The following is a 17,296-nucleotide window of genomic DNA, read 5'->3' as shown; positions in this document are numbered from 1 at the left end:
TCCTGCTGATACTGTAAATATTGGTGCTCTCTAGTATTACTTTTTCTTTCATTTTGAACTGCGCCAGCTATTATAATATAAAGCTATGGGAATACTCTAGTGAAGAGATGCATCTTGCATTCAGTTTCAACAATAGGTGTTATTGTCACAGGCATACGACAACAGATTTAGGTGATGAGCTCAGCCAATGTTTAAAGAGCAAAGTCAATTCTCATGTAATTTTCACAGTAGTAACAAAGAGTAACATTTAGTTTTATAAATGGGGTCATTTCAGGATCACACAGTACAAGGCATGAGATCCAAAGGACTTGTTATGGTCTTATAGTAATATTTCAAGAAAATACTCTGGTAATAGACTAATTATAGATTCCTGGGCACTTATGCACTAGTACATTTTTGTCTGCCTTTTGGTCAAATTTAGAAGTTTATCTTCAACTGTCTTGGTTAAATAACATTTTCAATATTCAGATGCTTTTTTTGCTAGTGCCCAGATCCAAGCAGAACTTTAGAATACACAGACCATGGTTTAGTTAACACAGTGCTTGCTGAACTGTTCTGCTTCTTAAAAGCCTGATCAAATAAGGAATTCTACTGTATGTGGATGACCAAGGAAGAACAAAACAGGACATTCCCTTCCTTCATTCTGGTTACTGAAATTTTGCCAAAGCCTCCAGTGCTTGAACTTAAATATTTAAAACCGGATAGTTACTCACTGCCCTAACTAAGCCTACTCATACTAATGCAGGAATGTAATGTGAAAGCTATGTTTACCATATAGGAGGCTACCTTTCCAATTGCTATTCAAGCGTTCCACTAAGACTCCTGCTCAAACGGTATGCGTACGTGCATGTAGGTCTGTTTTCAATTGAATCGGATTGAGAACAATTCTACCTGATAAATTAAAGGAAATAAAAATAAAGTTAATGACCGGACAGCAGCAATGCTTAAGCAAACAAGTTATGCAAACACAAACCAGCCATCCTTTGCTTTAAAAAGTTACCATAACGTTTAAACAAAAAGGCATTTGCATGAAAGTTTGTGATTATTACAGCAATGTCCATTAACTTAGTTTCAAACTAATCTTGAACCCCAGGGTACACAAACTCAAGAACGCAACACTTGATCACCAGAACAGCAACTGCTTGACAGGAAATACGTTACCCACTAAGTCCCAGGATAACATGTATGTTTTTTTTCAGTTCCATCCCAGTCGTGGCTCAAGTTGTCTTAAAAACCTTTCTCCTCCTGTACGCAGCTTACAGGACCATTGCTTAGAGTACCCACTTTAGATGGCTCCAGGACTCCTTTTCAAAACATAAAGGCAAGACATTTAGCCCTAGGAAAACAATAGCTGGCATATCTTGTAGAGGAGGTATCAGAACGTGCTTATTCATCTTCAGAAACTGCTCTTGAGAGAACACCACTCAATGTTTATCAGGTCTTGTCCTTCCTCTCATCAGACCTACTCTAGCTTCAGCTTATGGAAACAAGCTCAAAACTACCATCCCACAGTTTCTCATCTGACCCTGATTGATGCTGGTTTCAAGTACCAGAGGTTTCAAGCCAAGATGTAGTCAAGGGAAAGGAAGTATACACAACTACATTGTTACTCAAGATTGCAACAGCAAAGATTGCAAACAGCTGAGAAAAAGGAGGAAGAAAAAAGTTTCTTCCATGTAAGGTATAAGTGGAAAAGATCAGTTACTTTCAAGAGCAAACTTTGAGACTGGAAAAGAAGCTAGAGACGGAGAAAAATAGAAATAGGCAGGAGAAAAAAGCAAAATGAGCAGATGAGGGAAGTTAAAGTAATAAATCTAAATGTGAGGTGTCATCTTAATAGCTTATTAGAAGTTTGGTTTTCTTTTCAACTTTGTTTTGGCATCACAAACCTACATATTTCTGTATCCTTAAATATGTTGCCATACTGAAGCCAAACTGCTCACTAATGTAATATACAAGAACATACTCCATTTCTCCAATTGTGGCACTCTTTTGTAGTGGGATACTGAGCTTTCCCATCAGATCCAGCAACCCAGGACACTGGTAATTCCTACAGAGCTACAGAATACTGAGCATCATTGACTATGCATGGAAGTCACATCTGCCAGCACCCTACACTAGTCAGGAGAGCCCACTAACGTGGCACACTAGTGGGGAAAATGCCTACATACATGGGAGAGTGCATACAATCACTAGTGAAACTATTACACTTCAGTGCTAAGACCAACCTCAGAACAACTCTACCTCTATAATCTTCCTGTTAGTTCATTGGTTCCCTCTTCTTCAGCTCTGTTTCTTTCCCACCTTGTACTTCCATTACAACTTTCTTCAGCTTTTCTAACTGTTCTCGTGAGACAAATGATTTACTGAAATCTGGACAGAAAAAATGTAATTTGATTTATCTAAGAAAATCAGTCATTATATCAAACAAAAATACTATGTTCATTTCTCACAGTATTTTCATCTACTCAGTCAAGATGACTCTATACTTCTTTTTCATTTTGAACCTCATTGAACAGCATACCTGTTCTTAGGCAACAGTAACTCTCTGCACTAACTATTAAGACAAAACTATCTGTGTGGCAATAGCACAAAATACACACTTCAAATTATCTCATGCGTTAACCACAACAGCATTGCAGATAACTCTGAACAAGCATTGCAGATAACTCTGAACAAGCAATCAGTATCACAGAAACACTGCAGAAGTCAAAGTCTACCTTGGACAACAGTACTGTTTCCAGCAATGCTGCACTTCCCTGTGGATTCTGGATCCAAAATAGTCATTTAAGATAGTTAAAGTGGATAAAGTAATGCAGAAATTACACACAAATCTCTGCCTTTTCAGATCCACTGTAGGAAGAAACGTGTATACTTTGAGTAATTTTACCAATCCATTAGATGGCAATCTGCATCCCAACTGTCTCTAGATGGCAGGGAGCACGGGATACATCTAGACTCCATGAAATGCTGCAGATGAAATTTAGTATTTGAAGAGTTAATTGGCCAGCACTGACTAGGCCACTTTTCTGCCTACAGAGATCACATTAGACACACAAGCTCCAAAACTACAGCGTATGGTTTGGATTAGCACTGCTCAGGTTGGCTGCTCTCCCCTGGCTTCCTTCCCTTCTGCTCTGATCAAGTAGAAAAAAAAAAATTTTAAAAACCTGTGATATATATTCAGCTCCTATTCTATTATGTCTTATCCCTGGTCCTGAATAAAACAAACCATAACACACAAAATCCTTTATCTTGTTCCCTCTTCACTGTACCTACATGATACCCAATAAAAAATTGCAAGCCATATCAACTACACCACTGTACTTCAGTAACAGGTAGTGAAAGAATAGCAACATACAAACCTCTTCCTGAGCATTTTTAAAGTCTAAAGTTAACTAAAACCTTTTTGTTTTGGCTTTTTTGTTTTTTTGAGGGCATTGTGTTGGTTTATTTTTTTTTAAAGTGTGAACTAAAACAGAAATAAAAAACAAAACCAAAAAAACCCACACAGTAAGAAGTTACAAAACCATAAATCGAAAAGGAGGGAACCGATCTTTAGAAAGAGCTCAGCATCTGCTACTCTTACACTCTCAAGAGATCGAGCCAAAAAGATTTGAGAAGTTTTTATTGCCAGATCTAAATTTCATTCCACAGGCACTGGATCAGGTCTTTAATCCTTTACTTAACCACAAAGAACTGTGCTGAGGAATTTAATTCTTCAAAAACAACTGATAATATCCTAAATGTTGAAAGCAGAGTACTTTCCAGTATAAGCCAAATCCTGCATGTTTTGCTTTTACGTAAATGCCACAGCAGATGCAAAACCAGTAGGATTCACGCTGATGTTTTCTAGGAAAGGAGAAAGATCTCCAAAAAACACAACCCGTGCTTTAGAAGTAGCAGACAGTTAAAGAAACAGCTTAATACTTGTACTGAATTAAATCACATGTGTAACTTTATGTGTATATGTTTAATTTATTGATTTAGGATTTAAGATTCTTGTATTTTATCACCTACATATTTTAACATGTATTATGAACTGCCTTCTCACGATTTTATCGGTTACATTTAATTGATTCTCCCTCCCAACCCAATTTTCTGGAATGTCTCTCTTCACAGCATTTCAATGGAAAGAAAGTGTTGAAGGTAAACTAGACTTCTTCCCCAGTAGGCGAACCATAGCATTTTAAAGGCTGTTTATATCAACACTGGGCAAGAAAAATCCAAGAAGTGCTGGAAAAAAACAGATGTAGAAACAGCATTCAGACATACTCTCAGAAAATTTAGCAAGTGCAAAAAGCACTTATTTCCAGTGCAAAAAGCAGTCAAGATATCCTGAAATTTGGAAGGGGTATATTATGAGGTCCAAAGAACTCAAAGTAACAGTGGTAAAAACTTATTTAAGATTTTACCATGAAAGTCCACATACAAGTGTTTTTGTGATCCAATTCAGTGGTGTTTGATTCAACTTCATTTTCCGAGATTTAAATGTTCTCTGACAAGACTTAACTGTGCAACTCTGTGCAAAAAGCCCTTAAATACATGAAAATTAGTTCTTACTACATTTATATACTAAATCTCACTAATCAGAGGTCTTGGGACATCAGAAAGGCTGAAGTAGTCATGTGGGCAAAAGCAAATATATCTGTCACAATCTGAATAGCTACGGCGGTTTGAAGGAAATAGTCTTGCAAATACTATTTGGTTTATTCTATCAGACACTGGAGCATTTTTTTGTTGGATGAGCCATAAAAACTACAGAATGTTTGCCAAAAAACAGACCAAGGTTATCTAGCCAACAAAGAAGTTTTAAAAAAACAATCTCTTTTCATATGGTGGAAGTATACAAAACCATGAAGTTTCTCAGTACCAGTTATAAAATGATGCTTCTTCAAAGTTCATAAAGTCAATATAATTTGACAGCAAACAGGCCTTTGCCAAGAGAGAATCCACTACTGGTTTAAACTGACACTACCATTTACTAGGAGACTTGCCTAGACAAACAGACACAAGTTTCTCACATTTTTCATATTTGATGTCTCAAGTGACCTCTTGAAAGTATATCAGAGTACTAAAACACCTGGATGACTACTTTCCAACTACAAGAGAAGCATTTCATGAACATACTTGCAGCTTTTGAGATTGAAATGCTGAACAACAGCAATTGTCTACTGCAAACCTCAGGGATGGTGAAGGTTGGACCCGGTATGAATACTCCTCTTCCCCTTCAATGACAACAGTTGAACCACACCTAGCAGATCAAAAATCTGACAATGTCTAAAGAGGCACCTGCCAAGGTCAGTCCACTGACTGGGTGTCCATGTGATTTATTACATAAGAAATAACTTTGTACTATATTACACCAGATGCATTATTCAGTTTCAGCACACAGCGAAAATCGCCAGAAGATCACCTACAGAAAAAAAAATAAAAATCAACGTAACTGTTTACCAATAATGCACCTACTCAGCCTTCAAGGCACTCACGAACTTCTGACAAAACGCAGTACAAAATTGCAGCATACTGTACTTTTATATAGGCTCCAATGAAGCTACTAACATCCACCAGCCCTTCAGCTTGCATCAACTTGCTCTAACGTTTGTCAGTAACTACATTAAATACAACAGATAAGAACTTGAGTATAAAGCAAGAAGAAAAGTTTCTACTTCTTGCAAGTCCTGAAAAAAACAACAGTGGTGTTTATAGTTGGCTGCCACGTGCATGCTTTGTGGCTGCTATATACCTGCAGCACTTGATCACAGGTAAGGCAATGCTGAGTCAACACTTTCAGGACGACCAGATTTATATCCATTAACTGTGTACATCTGCTGTCTGCCTCCTCACTGAATTCAGACTTGACCTCCTCTATGTCTTTCACAACTCTTAAGACAGAGTGATTCTTATTAACCAATCTGGAACATTTTCTGTGCCCTAAAACATCTTCAAAGGAATATTAACACATTATCATCTGTTTTACCCAATCTTCCAGTATTTCTAATGTGCTTGCAACTGTGCAATCCAAAGTTCGAATCACTAACGCTGTGCAGAAAGAAGACCATATGCCATACAACATTTTGCATTACTTTTCACATAAGAATTATTTTTTTTTGTTATGAGACAACCAATGATAAGAACAAAAGTCCTGGTTCTTGCGTGGGTTTTTTGCCTTCTAAGTAGCTGCTGTTCTTAAGCTATTTTTTTTTTCCCCACCTGGATAAGGAAGGCAAAGATACTTCTCACCCACGGAAAAAAACCACTGTTTCAATTAAAACATGCTATAAAAAGACACAGCAGCACTAGAATTTGACATTCATGCTCACTTAAACTAAATTCACTAAATAACATATACTTAGAGAAATATTTTGAAGTGATTATCACCAAACCTATCAGCAAAATAAAATTAATCTATATTGAAAAAAATCCTTACTGTTCAAACTCCAGGAACTTTTATAAAGTAGAAATAAAAATGTCACAAGTTGTTACAGTTTATAAACTGGAAGACTGTAGAGATGGAAAGACCACTGAAATAATCGTAAAGGACATTCAGAATTCCGCCAACACTACGTTTTTGCTGCAAAAATCCTAGGTTCATGCTCTTCAAGGTGGATTTCAAGTGCTAGTGAGCAAATAGTACTAACTCAATTGGATAGTGAACTGTTTGCTGTGTCAAAGCTTTTTGCCAAACACATATAATTTTTTTTTTGCTATACGGATAATCAACCCCAGATGGCAATTTACATAGGCAACAGCATAAAGGAATCCATGCACTGCTGGTGCTCTCAGCCTCAATCAGAGCAAACATGGGCGTTTGAGAATGTCACTGTTTATTTTTAATTGCTGTGTCCCTCCTTTGTGCAGGTTCAAGCGGTCAAAGATGTCGAAGTCCATTAGTAGAACTGGAAGGTGATGCCACTTCATTTGGCGAGAGGGTTCTTCAAATTTAAAAAGCAGCTGGCTTGTAATGTCCCTAAATGCCCAGTGGGCACCAGCTGTCAATCTCAGTTACCATAGGGTCAGGGCAAAAAAAGGTCAGAAAGAGTCATAAACCACAATGTGTTGTGAAATGTGCTTCCTCCATTACCTTGTAGGCCTGAGAAAGGTTTGACCTTTCATAGGTATCCTAACCCAACTCTGCATGATGCTAGCGGGGGTAAGTACAACACACAACTCAAACTTACAAAAGTTGCTTCCTTCTACTGTGCCTTGGTTTCCATACCTGTACAGTATGGACATGAATATTCAAAAGCTGCTAGTGGCAAAAAAAAAAAATGCAAAACTGTCCACTACTATTACCACTCAGAGGTAATTTCTATTTCACACAAGGCAGTGAAGGATTAATTAACAGCAATTGAAAATAACTAAAATTTTGAGGGAAGTTGTTAATATCATAAAAGCCAAGTGATGTGGCTTCTCTTTGTCAATGACCTGTTTATCTGCTAACTCGCCTTCCAATTCACTGCTCCTCCAGTCACTTGGGAAGAAAGTATCTTTTAAAATCCCACTTAGAGCCCTTCCTACTATCGTTTTTAAACACTCATCTGCAATATGCAAGTTATTCACTATATTTTTGTCATTTTCCTCTTCATACAGATTCTCAGAGAGCAGACTAATCCCTAAATACATTTCCCAAAAATATTCTTGGACTATACATGAAGAGCTGAACAGTTATTTCCAGATATAATCTAGTTTGCACGAAGTAATTACCCTGCTCTGTCTCACCCCCATCTGCCAGAGTGCAAAGCCACAGGAAATCTGGCCAGTACTATGCCAAAAGGAAAGCAGCTAACCAGCTGTGCAAGCCTCCTGTTGGGCAGGAGCCACCACTGAGCACTCAGGAGTCTTGTACTCCTACCTACTTGTCTCTCCTTGGACCTCTTGTGCAGGCAGGCCCAGGACAGCAAGCAGGATACACCAGAAAAGGGAAGGAACACTAGCAAGCGGATAGCAGGAGAGGTTGAAATCAGAGTTACAATCCCAGCAAAGCGTATTCCCTGGAGGAATTACGAGCATGGCTCCCAGAATGGGTTGCACGCTGCAAATGAGAATATGGGCAGTAAGGAACTCCACTAGGAAAGCAGACTTGATGGGGTACATATTATGCAAATCACTTTTATGCAAAAGACAATATCATATAAAATATACCTGGCCACAGGTATCACAGAAGAGGTTGACCAAAAATTGTTGGCTACTAGCAAAATATTTCAGGTGAAATCAGAATGCCTCACTTAGTCCTTTACTTGCCCCCAAAGTACAGGCAAAAATGAGAAAGCAGCATGTTCACTCAATGAAAGAATAGGGTCCTTAGAGTAACATGACTCGAGGACAATACTGACAGCACCAAAAGGGTCCCATCCAGGCTTGTTGAGCCAAAAGCTGCCTACTCTCGGAATGTAGGCGGTTGGGTCCACTTTAAGCAGTAGCTGCAAAACGCTTCAAGTCTTGACTCATTTTGGGCAACTAATAAAAAGGGAAAGTCAGAGTAGTTCAAATCAGCATCTGTGAAACAGGCTTCACCTATTCAAGTAGAAAGTCACCTTGTTTTCTTTTAAAGGATGAATATATTTTAAGGAAATAAAATAGTAACAACAGTTAAGGGGTTTAAAGGCCATTGAAAGGCCTCTTGACTTTCTATAGGCTCTCTAAAAAGCCCAACAGCAGCAAGTCATCTACTGCATCCCAGCAGTTCTCCCAAAACATGCTGACATCAATTAAAGCCCCAGTAAACAGAGAACATGCATCAAGCATTTCAATACACTCTTCTTGTCACTTCCTTCACTTCCAGACATCTCCGGAAACCTATCTACTCAAATTCTTTTGTAAGCCTTCTCACTGCAGCACATCTCAAATGAAAATATCCTCACTCAAACCTTGTTCAGTCCTTGGGCACTTCCCGTCTTGGAAACATGCCCACTTTGCTTTTCTGAATTTGAAAGTCTACACATACTAATCTAGGTCAGTCTTCTCTCCTCTTCATTCAACTAAAATTAAGCAAGTAACTTTACAGGTTGCCTTATTTTAAAATCTCTATGTCTCTTCCTATTATAAGCTGGCTTATAATGGAGTACAAAGAAACCCCACTGAAAATATTTGAATAATTTCAGATTGGAAGAGAACACTCCCTTCTTTGTTGAGTGTCTCTGTCAAGAAAACTGGGGGGAGTGAAACTGAGAGACTCACCTTCAGGGCAGGAATCTCCACATTGTCACCAAGGCTAACAGAGCCAGAAAGAATAGTCCCTGTCATCACTGTGCCTTGACCCTTGATAGAGAAACAGTGGTCAACTGCCATAAGGAAGTGTCCCGAGGGGTCTCTTGATGGCAGGTAAGCCTGAGACTTCAGGACCTGAAAAAAAGATAAAAGCAGCACTATGCTTGGGTGAAAAGTCATGACAGCCATATAGCAAAAGGAAGGCAAGCAAATGATTGATTGAACACGCTTGCAGTTTTACTGATGTCAGGCATCTCCCAATGAGCTTAGAATGCACCAATGTCAAACTAACTGTGTGTGCCATAGAGGAGACACACACTTAGCAACAGGAGCAGTTCGATTTTCTGCCTTAGAAAGATTTGGTGCTGCACATTTAGCTTGGTTAGCAAAACTGCACTGGCGATAAAGTTCCTGCCAAATTCAATATAAACACTGCAGCAAAGCAAAGAAAAAAAAAAGCCCTGTACGTCATTCCCCCCCCTTTTTTTTCCCCTGTCTCAAAAGTACAATTTTACAGTGCATTTTGCTACTTCAGCTTTTTTGGATTTTGTGAAAATGAACTTATATACAGATATTAGTGCCCCGCAAAGCCCATTCTTGCCTCCCTCCCAGAAAAAGTATTATACTGGGTTAAGTTTTCAAAGTCAACTTCCCCTTCAGATTTCTGTTAACACTTCTTGGAGGATAAAATCACTAACACAAATAGCTACATAAGCACCATTTTCCAGATAAATTCTCCAAGTTTAGGATTTCTGTTTCGCTGACAAATACTATGTTTCTTAAAATATATCACCAATAGACAGAAGACCTTAATTACAGAAATGCAGTGATGTACCCAACAGTGCTTCAGAGGAACTTGTTCACCCCTGTTTCAAATCACTTTTGATCTCTGCCTCTGTTATAACATCAGCATATAAACTTGGCACTGCCTTTAACGTCTGCTTTTAAGGCCAGAAACTGCAGGTTAAGCCCAAGTGTAACGGCAGAACAACGGAAAGAGTCTCTTATCAATTTCAGAAAGGATAATACTTTGAAGCTCAATGGCAGGGCTCACACAGTATTTGGCAGCTCTTCTAACACTAGGTCTCAGAGTTGACAGAAACAGCTGCAATATGGGTATTTCCTTCAAAGGTTTTAACCCTGGGGAACATCCCAGTAAATCTACCTGGAACTCACTGAAGGCAGAACTAAGGACTTGCCTATCTCCACCTCTCTAGACATTGTTGCAGGCAGCCTGGTTCTTGCTAAGTCTATTCTAAGGTCGCAGCACATCACACCCCCATACGCATCTCAGGCCTGGGAGGTGGTACAATACTCAGCAGCTATGTGGAACATCCTGCCTTTGTACAAAGCCAGGCTACTCTCTGCCAGACATGCCTAGATTTTTGATGACTGGTGCTGAACCCTAAATTCAGTAATTTACAAGTATTTTAAACCTGGCAGCATCCAAAGCATCCACATCAGACCTTGACAAGTCTGCAAAGAATGATGCCTTTGTTTTAGAGCTACTTTCTGCTGCCTGCAAACAACAGTGGCACCCCTCCAAGGCAAAGATGCTACTTTTCCCTAAAGCTTATTCACAGAAAGGGTGACAAGTCTACTACAAGCTACAATCTGCTCTCAAACAGCTATTTTAACTGTCCTGCCCTTCACAGTATTAGCTTCATGCCATATAACTTACTGTATAACTTAAGTTTTTTTTTAAATTTCAGAATTTATTCTCTTTCATGCTCCCTCCTCCCCCCCCAAAAAAAAAAAAACACACCACCACACACCCCACAGCCCATACCAACCCACACTGCTAGAACTAAGGACACCTCTGAAGCACCAGTTTGCTTACAGTCTTTTCTTCATATATGTCTGATATTATGTTAGTTATACAATCATATAGTTTTTTCCAGGTCCTACCTTATTCAGGGCACAGGGTAAATCCAGGCCATGCTTTTTATCTTTTGCAGATATGCAAAGCATGCAGTAAGGAAGGCAGAGTATCACAGAGAACGATTTCATCATGAAGGCAGGTGGTGCTCCTCTAGAGAAGGCATTCTACACTTGCTTACACCAGAACTTCCATGTATAGTCATTCTCTTAAAAATGAAACTTTCCAGAAGTAATCACCAACTATACACCTCAGACTGTCCAAACAGAAACCCCAAAGCTTAACAGAAGTCCTAAGCACTCACACTTGCTGTCAAAATTGGCAGGTCCTATGATATGAACACAAGCACATCCCAAAAGAGTTCCTAGTTTCCTTAAATTTGGCAACCATAATTAGTAAACTCAGTGGAGTTAACTCCCTTGTGCCTCAGCTTCCCAATCTAAATATGGATTAAAGTCACTACTACACTTCCTATAGGTCTTTTGGAAGTAAATTAACTGTTTGCCAAGTGCTTAAGACCACAGTGATGCATGCCAAAGACAAGTCCAGGAGGAAGTTAATCATTCTGAATGCAGAACAGTATATTAATGGAGTCCTGAGGCCACACAGAATAATGAGAACTAAAACAAAATACAAATCACCTGCTCACCAGCTGAGTCCTGTCCATCCTGTGCAAGGAGTGAGGTAAGGGTTGTTTAGAATAAAGAATCATGCACCTCAACACTGGATCACAATACACGCACAACAGAAGGATATAATTCCTATCATGTAGCTTTTGAGTGCCTGACTTCACAACTTTACTGTTTTCTTAACTGTGGTACAATTATAAAACAACTGAAGATTTGGCAGAATTTTAATGTTATTTTTATTCATTATGCTTCATAATTTTTTACTACTTTAAAACCAATTTCATCAAACTTGTGATAGCTGTTTCTTAAGACACAGCTATTCAAAGGCATTGAAGCCTAGTAGTTGAAAAAGGAGATCCACTTCTGGGGCATGCAACCTCAACTTCATTCACTGGAAGGAATCCCTAAAGAATGAGGTTCCTTAAAACTAACATTAATGCAGGAGTTCCTCAGCTCTAGATACTAAATACAGCGTACTCCAAAAGACTTAAAGAAAAGTTTGAGTATGTTTAATGTTGTTATTATGTTCTTCAGCAGGTACCTCAATTAATTCAGAAACACCTAGAGGATTCTCAGACTCTGGGGCTTCCGGTCCACCAGGCTTTGCTGCAACAGCAACAATAGGACACCCACAGAACCTGAAAGAGAGAAAGACTCCCACCATTAGACCACAGATCTTCTACATGTGTCAATGTAAAGTAGCTCCAGGCTCATTTGACAATTAAGACAAAGCAGTTTCGTCAAGTTCTGATTTATCTGCTCTTCCTCCAAAGTGAATAACTGACAGTATTTTCTTGAATTACTGGCATCTGTGCTACTAGAGTTCACTATGAAACATCCAGTTCTGTTTAGTATTAGCTACTGATTCAACTCTGTGGCAGTCAAAAGCAAGACTTCAGTTTATTTCAGAAACAAAGGTCTATTACCCAGTCTTACTGCAGTGGCTTTGCAATCAAGCCACTTTACCTGCAGACTAAGCACTGTTTTCAACTTTCATTAAAACAATTATAATCCTAGCTGGAGAGTCATAATCTTCAAAATGGGAGCCAAATGCCAGATGGCACATGATGTCTACCTGAGTCTGCAGCGGGCAGACTGCAAGAGCTGCAGAGAAGAGAAAGACGTAAATCTACTGAAATTAAAGTTGATAAAGCTCACATGGTGGGTTTTTGGGGATGAGGTTTTTTGAGTTTTGTTTTTACAAATTCAGTCAGCAGACTTCATTTTTGCTCCCTAAAAGGCAACCTAGTGTTTGAATCATCTGATAGCTTGTTTTGCTTACATTTTGGAAAGGGAAGTTAGATTGCAAGTCAAATTATTACTGTATTTTTGCAAAAGTCAAGATTAACCATGTAAAATATATATATTAAAAGCAATGGAATAATAATCAGAAATAACAGAAAAACAGTGATTGGTTCTCATAGATACTTGACTCTTGCGCAACAGATTCAGACCAAAAGTAATTATTGCGGTCATCTTTTTGACACCCACTCCCCATAGATTTTATCCGAAAAAAAGGAGTGAACTGGAGGAAAAAGACAGTGCCTTGATAAAGAATAAATGCCAAGTTCTACAGAGGGAGCTCTTTTAGTGACTAAACAGTAATCACACATGTAAGCTATTTTCTTTGTTTACATGCTGTAAATGAGGCATCTAGGGACAAAGGGTAACAAAAACGTGCACCAAAATTCATGTGATTAACCATAAAACTTTTAGAAATTTATTTTCATACAAATACTTCAGGGTACTGTATGGCAACAAGTAGAAATTTATGCTGAACCAGGTGCTTCACTCCTTTTCCCACATACTAGAACAAACTGGAATAATCATACACCACCCTTGAGGAACTTCCAAACATGATTCAGCCTACTAAAACTCTTACTCCATCACACCGATTTGTCAGCAGAGTTTAGACCCTGCTGGACAAAGATAAAAGCTGGCATGTACAAAAATTACAAAAAAAATAGAAATTCCATTCATAGGGACCTTTTGCTTTTACTTTTGGCATGAATCCATAGAACAACAAGCAAGCTTTGATTAGGTCAAATTTACAAGTGTCAAACTATTCAAATATATGACAGTTACTTTCCTCTGCCTATTCTTTATTTCACCTTCCATGGAATCTCCTGACAATACTACAATAATTTCCCCAGCATCAATGGCAACACCTACTCTCTAGCTGCAACAGACTTCAGATTAGCTTACTGCTATGGAATTGCACATACATGCCTCTATGTGTGTAGAGAAATAATAATCATATAAACTATTCCTAGGAAAAAAAACATTGCCAAGTGTTTGGGGTCAGAGGCAGCTGTCAAATGGTCTCAGCATATGCCCTGCTAATAAGAGTAGTTTAGAAGTATAGAAACTGTTAAAAAACATGCATTTGGCAATTCAAAGTCAAGTGAAAAACAGGCTATCAAGAAACAACACATGCCCAAGGTGTAACAGGACAAGCACTTTACAATCAAAGTAGTGCTAGGTCAGCAGAGCTTTCAAAGCACCATAAAGCACAGAATGCACAGGCAAAAACTGAATTTTTGTTGCAAGAACACCACACAGACACATCCAATAAAAGAGCATTTCTAGGATCCAGAGTTCAAATGAGTAATTAAAACATTGTAACAGGATCATTTCTCTCTGGGTGGAGCCACAGCTGTTGTGATTAGCTGATGCACATCCTTGTTTTAAAAGGGAGCTAGAGGTAAGGACCTCAGTCAGCATGTCAACCGTTTGCAAAAACTCACTTCCCCTTCAGTTTTGACAAAGTCTGCTAATTTTCAAGACACACTGTAAAGACCCACCTGTACTCCAGGATATAAAAAGAATATTTAATTTGAAGAGTGTACATAAAGAGTATTTCTGAACACTAGTTCCCTTACAAAAATTCGTCTTCCTTTTATGGATATGCAATTAGAAAGGTCTTTTTTTCCAATCATCCACAATACAATCTTGGACTAAACCAAGCATGAAGTACCACCTGCAGTAGCAATTATTGCCATTCAAGAAAAATAAACAAATTTTTAAAAAAGGACAAAATAAACCTGAGCAGTATATTAAGATAAACTCTCTTAAAAATCATTAACTTCTTGGCATAGATGAGAAACAGATAAAAGAACTATTGATTGTAATACTGCTTAATTCATATTCTATATACCAACCTTTCAAACAATTAAATAAAATCATAAGAAAGCCATTAGATAATGGTCTCTAAAGTTTTCCTAACTTTATTATCTCAATGCTATCCCCATTAGGATCACCTGTGAATTTTATCAACAAACTCACAGCTATAAAAAATTGTTGATCCAAAATGCTTTGATATATTACAGGTGTCTCCTTTCCCCTAAAATGAGGGGCAGCAACCTACAGAGAAAACCAAGCTACTCTGTATTTATTTGCCCTTAAATTAACAAGTGCCAGAGAGAATTTAAAGTTGTAGGATTCTAAGTTCACAAGAGAGAATTTCACTTTCCTGGTGACCTCTGTACTATTCCCAGCACAATTAATTGATCCAAGAACACCACAGGAGCTGGAAGGACACAAAGATCTTTGTAGTCACTATTGGGGCAGTTGTACAGTTGAAAAGGGAGATTGCCCTATCACCACAAGTAAGTTAAGCAGGAACTGCCACATCCAAGGAAGTTTTGCTTTCTTTTGGTCCTGGGGAAATTCTCTCCTCTGCACACTGAATCCTATTCCTTTGATTCTTCAAATCAAAATGTGACCTAACAGCTACGTCCCCCATGTCCCTGGGCAAAATAAGCTGTGCTTCAGTTTGTGTAACCACTAAATACTGTACTGTATCTTCCCACTTCATAACAGTCACATTTCAACTCATGAATCTCACTGCACTTCACTCATTGTGTACCTCAATTAATTTACCTAAAGAGGACTGAAAAACATCATCCCAGCCAGATCCACATTACACTACATAAACCTCCATCATTCTGCTCCCCCTAGTTGGGGCAATCACATTTTTCACCCTCAGTTACAGAAAAGTCCTAACATTTTCTTTTCTCTGGAATGAAAGACTTGCAGATCACAACAAAAGTTGCAAGTCCATAAACAAACAAACAAAAAAACCTGCAAAAAAACCCCAAAAAACCCCAAAACCAAACCAAACCCAAAAAAAAACCAACCACAAACAAACCAAAAAAACCAAATCAACACCCAACAGTTCTTCCCCTGGATATTCTGGCTTTGTTTTATCCAATCTGAACTTTAAACTGAAAAGCTTCATTATAGGAAAATATTTCTCTACACATGATACTTGCAGATGCAAATTCAGGACTGCATTTGAGTTTCTGGTAATCTTTCCATTCTCTTATCTTTGCTAGATATCTCAGTATGTTTAGAAGCATGCTGGAAGTGAAATGTGGGTGAAGTATTTGTGGTATACATTTTGTAACAAGTTAGCCATTATGATTACTGTTAACTTACTTAGTATTTTCCAAGGTCTTCTGCATTTTCTTAGTCATCTTCTCAATGGCACTTTGTCTCTTCCCCTCTGGAAGGAGATCTATTTTGTTCAGAACCACCACCATCTTCTGGCAGGCAATTTGCCCAATTACCAAGCACTCTGCTGACTGCGTCTGCATCCCTTTTGTCACATCTATTACAAGCATCATCAAATCAATAATCTGGGCACCTGGAAGAGAATTCACAGTCAGTATTGGAGCAGTATAAAAAGATTAAGGATCATTTTCTCAGATAGTTTCCATAAAAGCTGTCAGTATATTTACAAATGCCCAGAAACATGAGTAAAACACCAGTCAAAATAAGCATTGAATGCACAGCTGTGTTTGAAAATAAGACCTCATGAACTTAAGCTATTATATGCTACCATCGGGTCATTAAAAAATATGGAAGTGTATGATAGTTTACATATCCTTAAACTTGAACTGTTAATATGGAGGAATATTATCACTGCATTTAAAAAAAATTAAGAAAATTACCCTTGCAGCAACACAAGCATGATATTTGCCTCAATTAAAAAAGATAATATAAGAAGCTGAGCAAGAATGTGGCACAGCCAAAGAAACACACAACAACATTGCAGACAGTTGCACACTCGGAGCCACTCCCATAAGAGCCAAGTACATGTCACATAACTACATCTGCAATCCTCAATCCCCACCCACTTCCCACCATTTCTTCTTTCAGAGTCCGAAATTTGATAAAAGTGAAAACAAGATGACCACCAGTGGTCATCCCCAGGTTTACCCCATATCTAAATAAATTCCTACAATCCCTCAATGTGAGGAAGAGGCGATTTAAACCCTGCAATGTATTGTAATTCACTCCCAATTCAGACCTAAATAACTTGAGTATGTACTTCATACACAGCCACAAACAGACCTGAATCTTAGATCTCTTCAAGAAAAAGGTCCTAAATTTTAAGCTGAAGTTACCTATCATGCTTATGGATTATTTTTATTTTACTTTTCAAAGTATTGTTGTCATGAACCCTTAATCCTTTGAATGAAGCAAACCAAATTTCATGGATTTAAATTTGTTTTCAAGGAAGCTTTTGGGCCTTCCACTAATTATATTCAGGATTTTCCTGTCTCATTCCAGG

The 17,296-nt window shown here is 38.3% G+C and overlaps 1 protein-coding gene across 1 annotated transcript in view; it reads right to left on the bottom strand.

The window, feature by feature from the left end:
- The window catches only part of EEFSEC (eukaryotic elongation factor, selenocysteine-tRNA-specific), a 94,047-nt gene extending 77,118 nt beyond the window's left edge, over positions 1-16,929 (bottom strand). The window contains exons 1-4 of the mRNA XM_009709927.1: positions 16,860-16,929; positions 16,159-16,366; positions 12,260-12,356; positions 9,181-9,345 (exon numbers count right to left, since the gene is read on the bottom strand). Of these exons, the coding sequence (XP_009708229.1) occupies positions 9,181-9,345; positions 12,260-12,356; positions 16,159-16,366; positions 16,860-16,929 (540 nt within the window). The remainder of the gene's footprint in view (positions 1-9,180; positions 9,346-12,259; positions 12,357-16,158; positions 16,367-16,859) is intronic.
- Between the last annotated feature and the right edge of the window lie 367 nt (positions 16,930-17,296).

Source organism: Cariama cristata, unplaced genomic scaffold (genome assembly GCF_000690535.1).
Source record: "Cariama cristata isolate BGI_N322 unplaced genomic scaffold, ASM69053v1 scaffold19401, whole genome shotgun sequence".
Lineage (NCBI taxonomy): Eukaryota > Metazoa > Chordata > Aves > Cariamiformes > Cariamidae > Cariama > Cariama cristata.
This window is presented reverse-complemented; position numbering and strand designations above follow the sequence as displayed.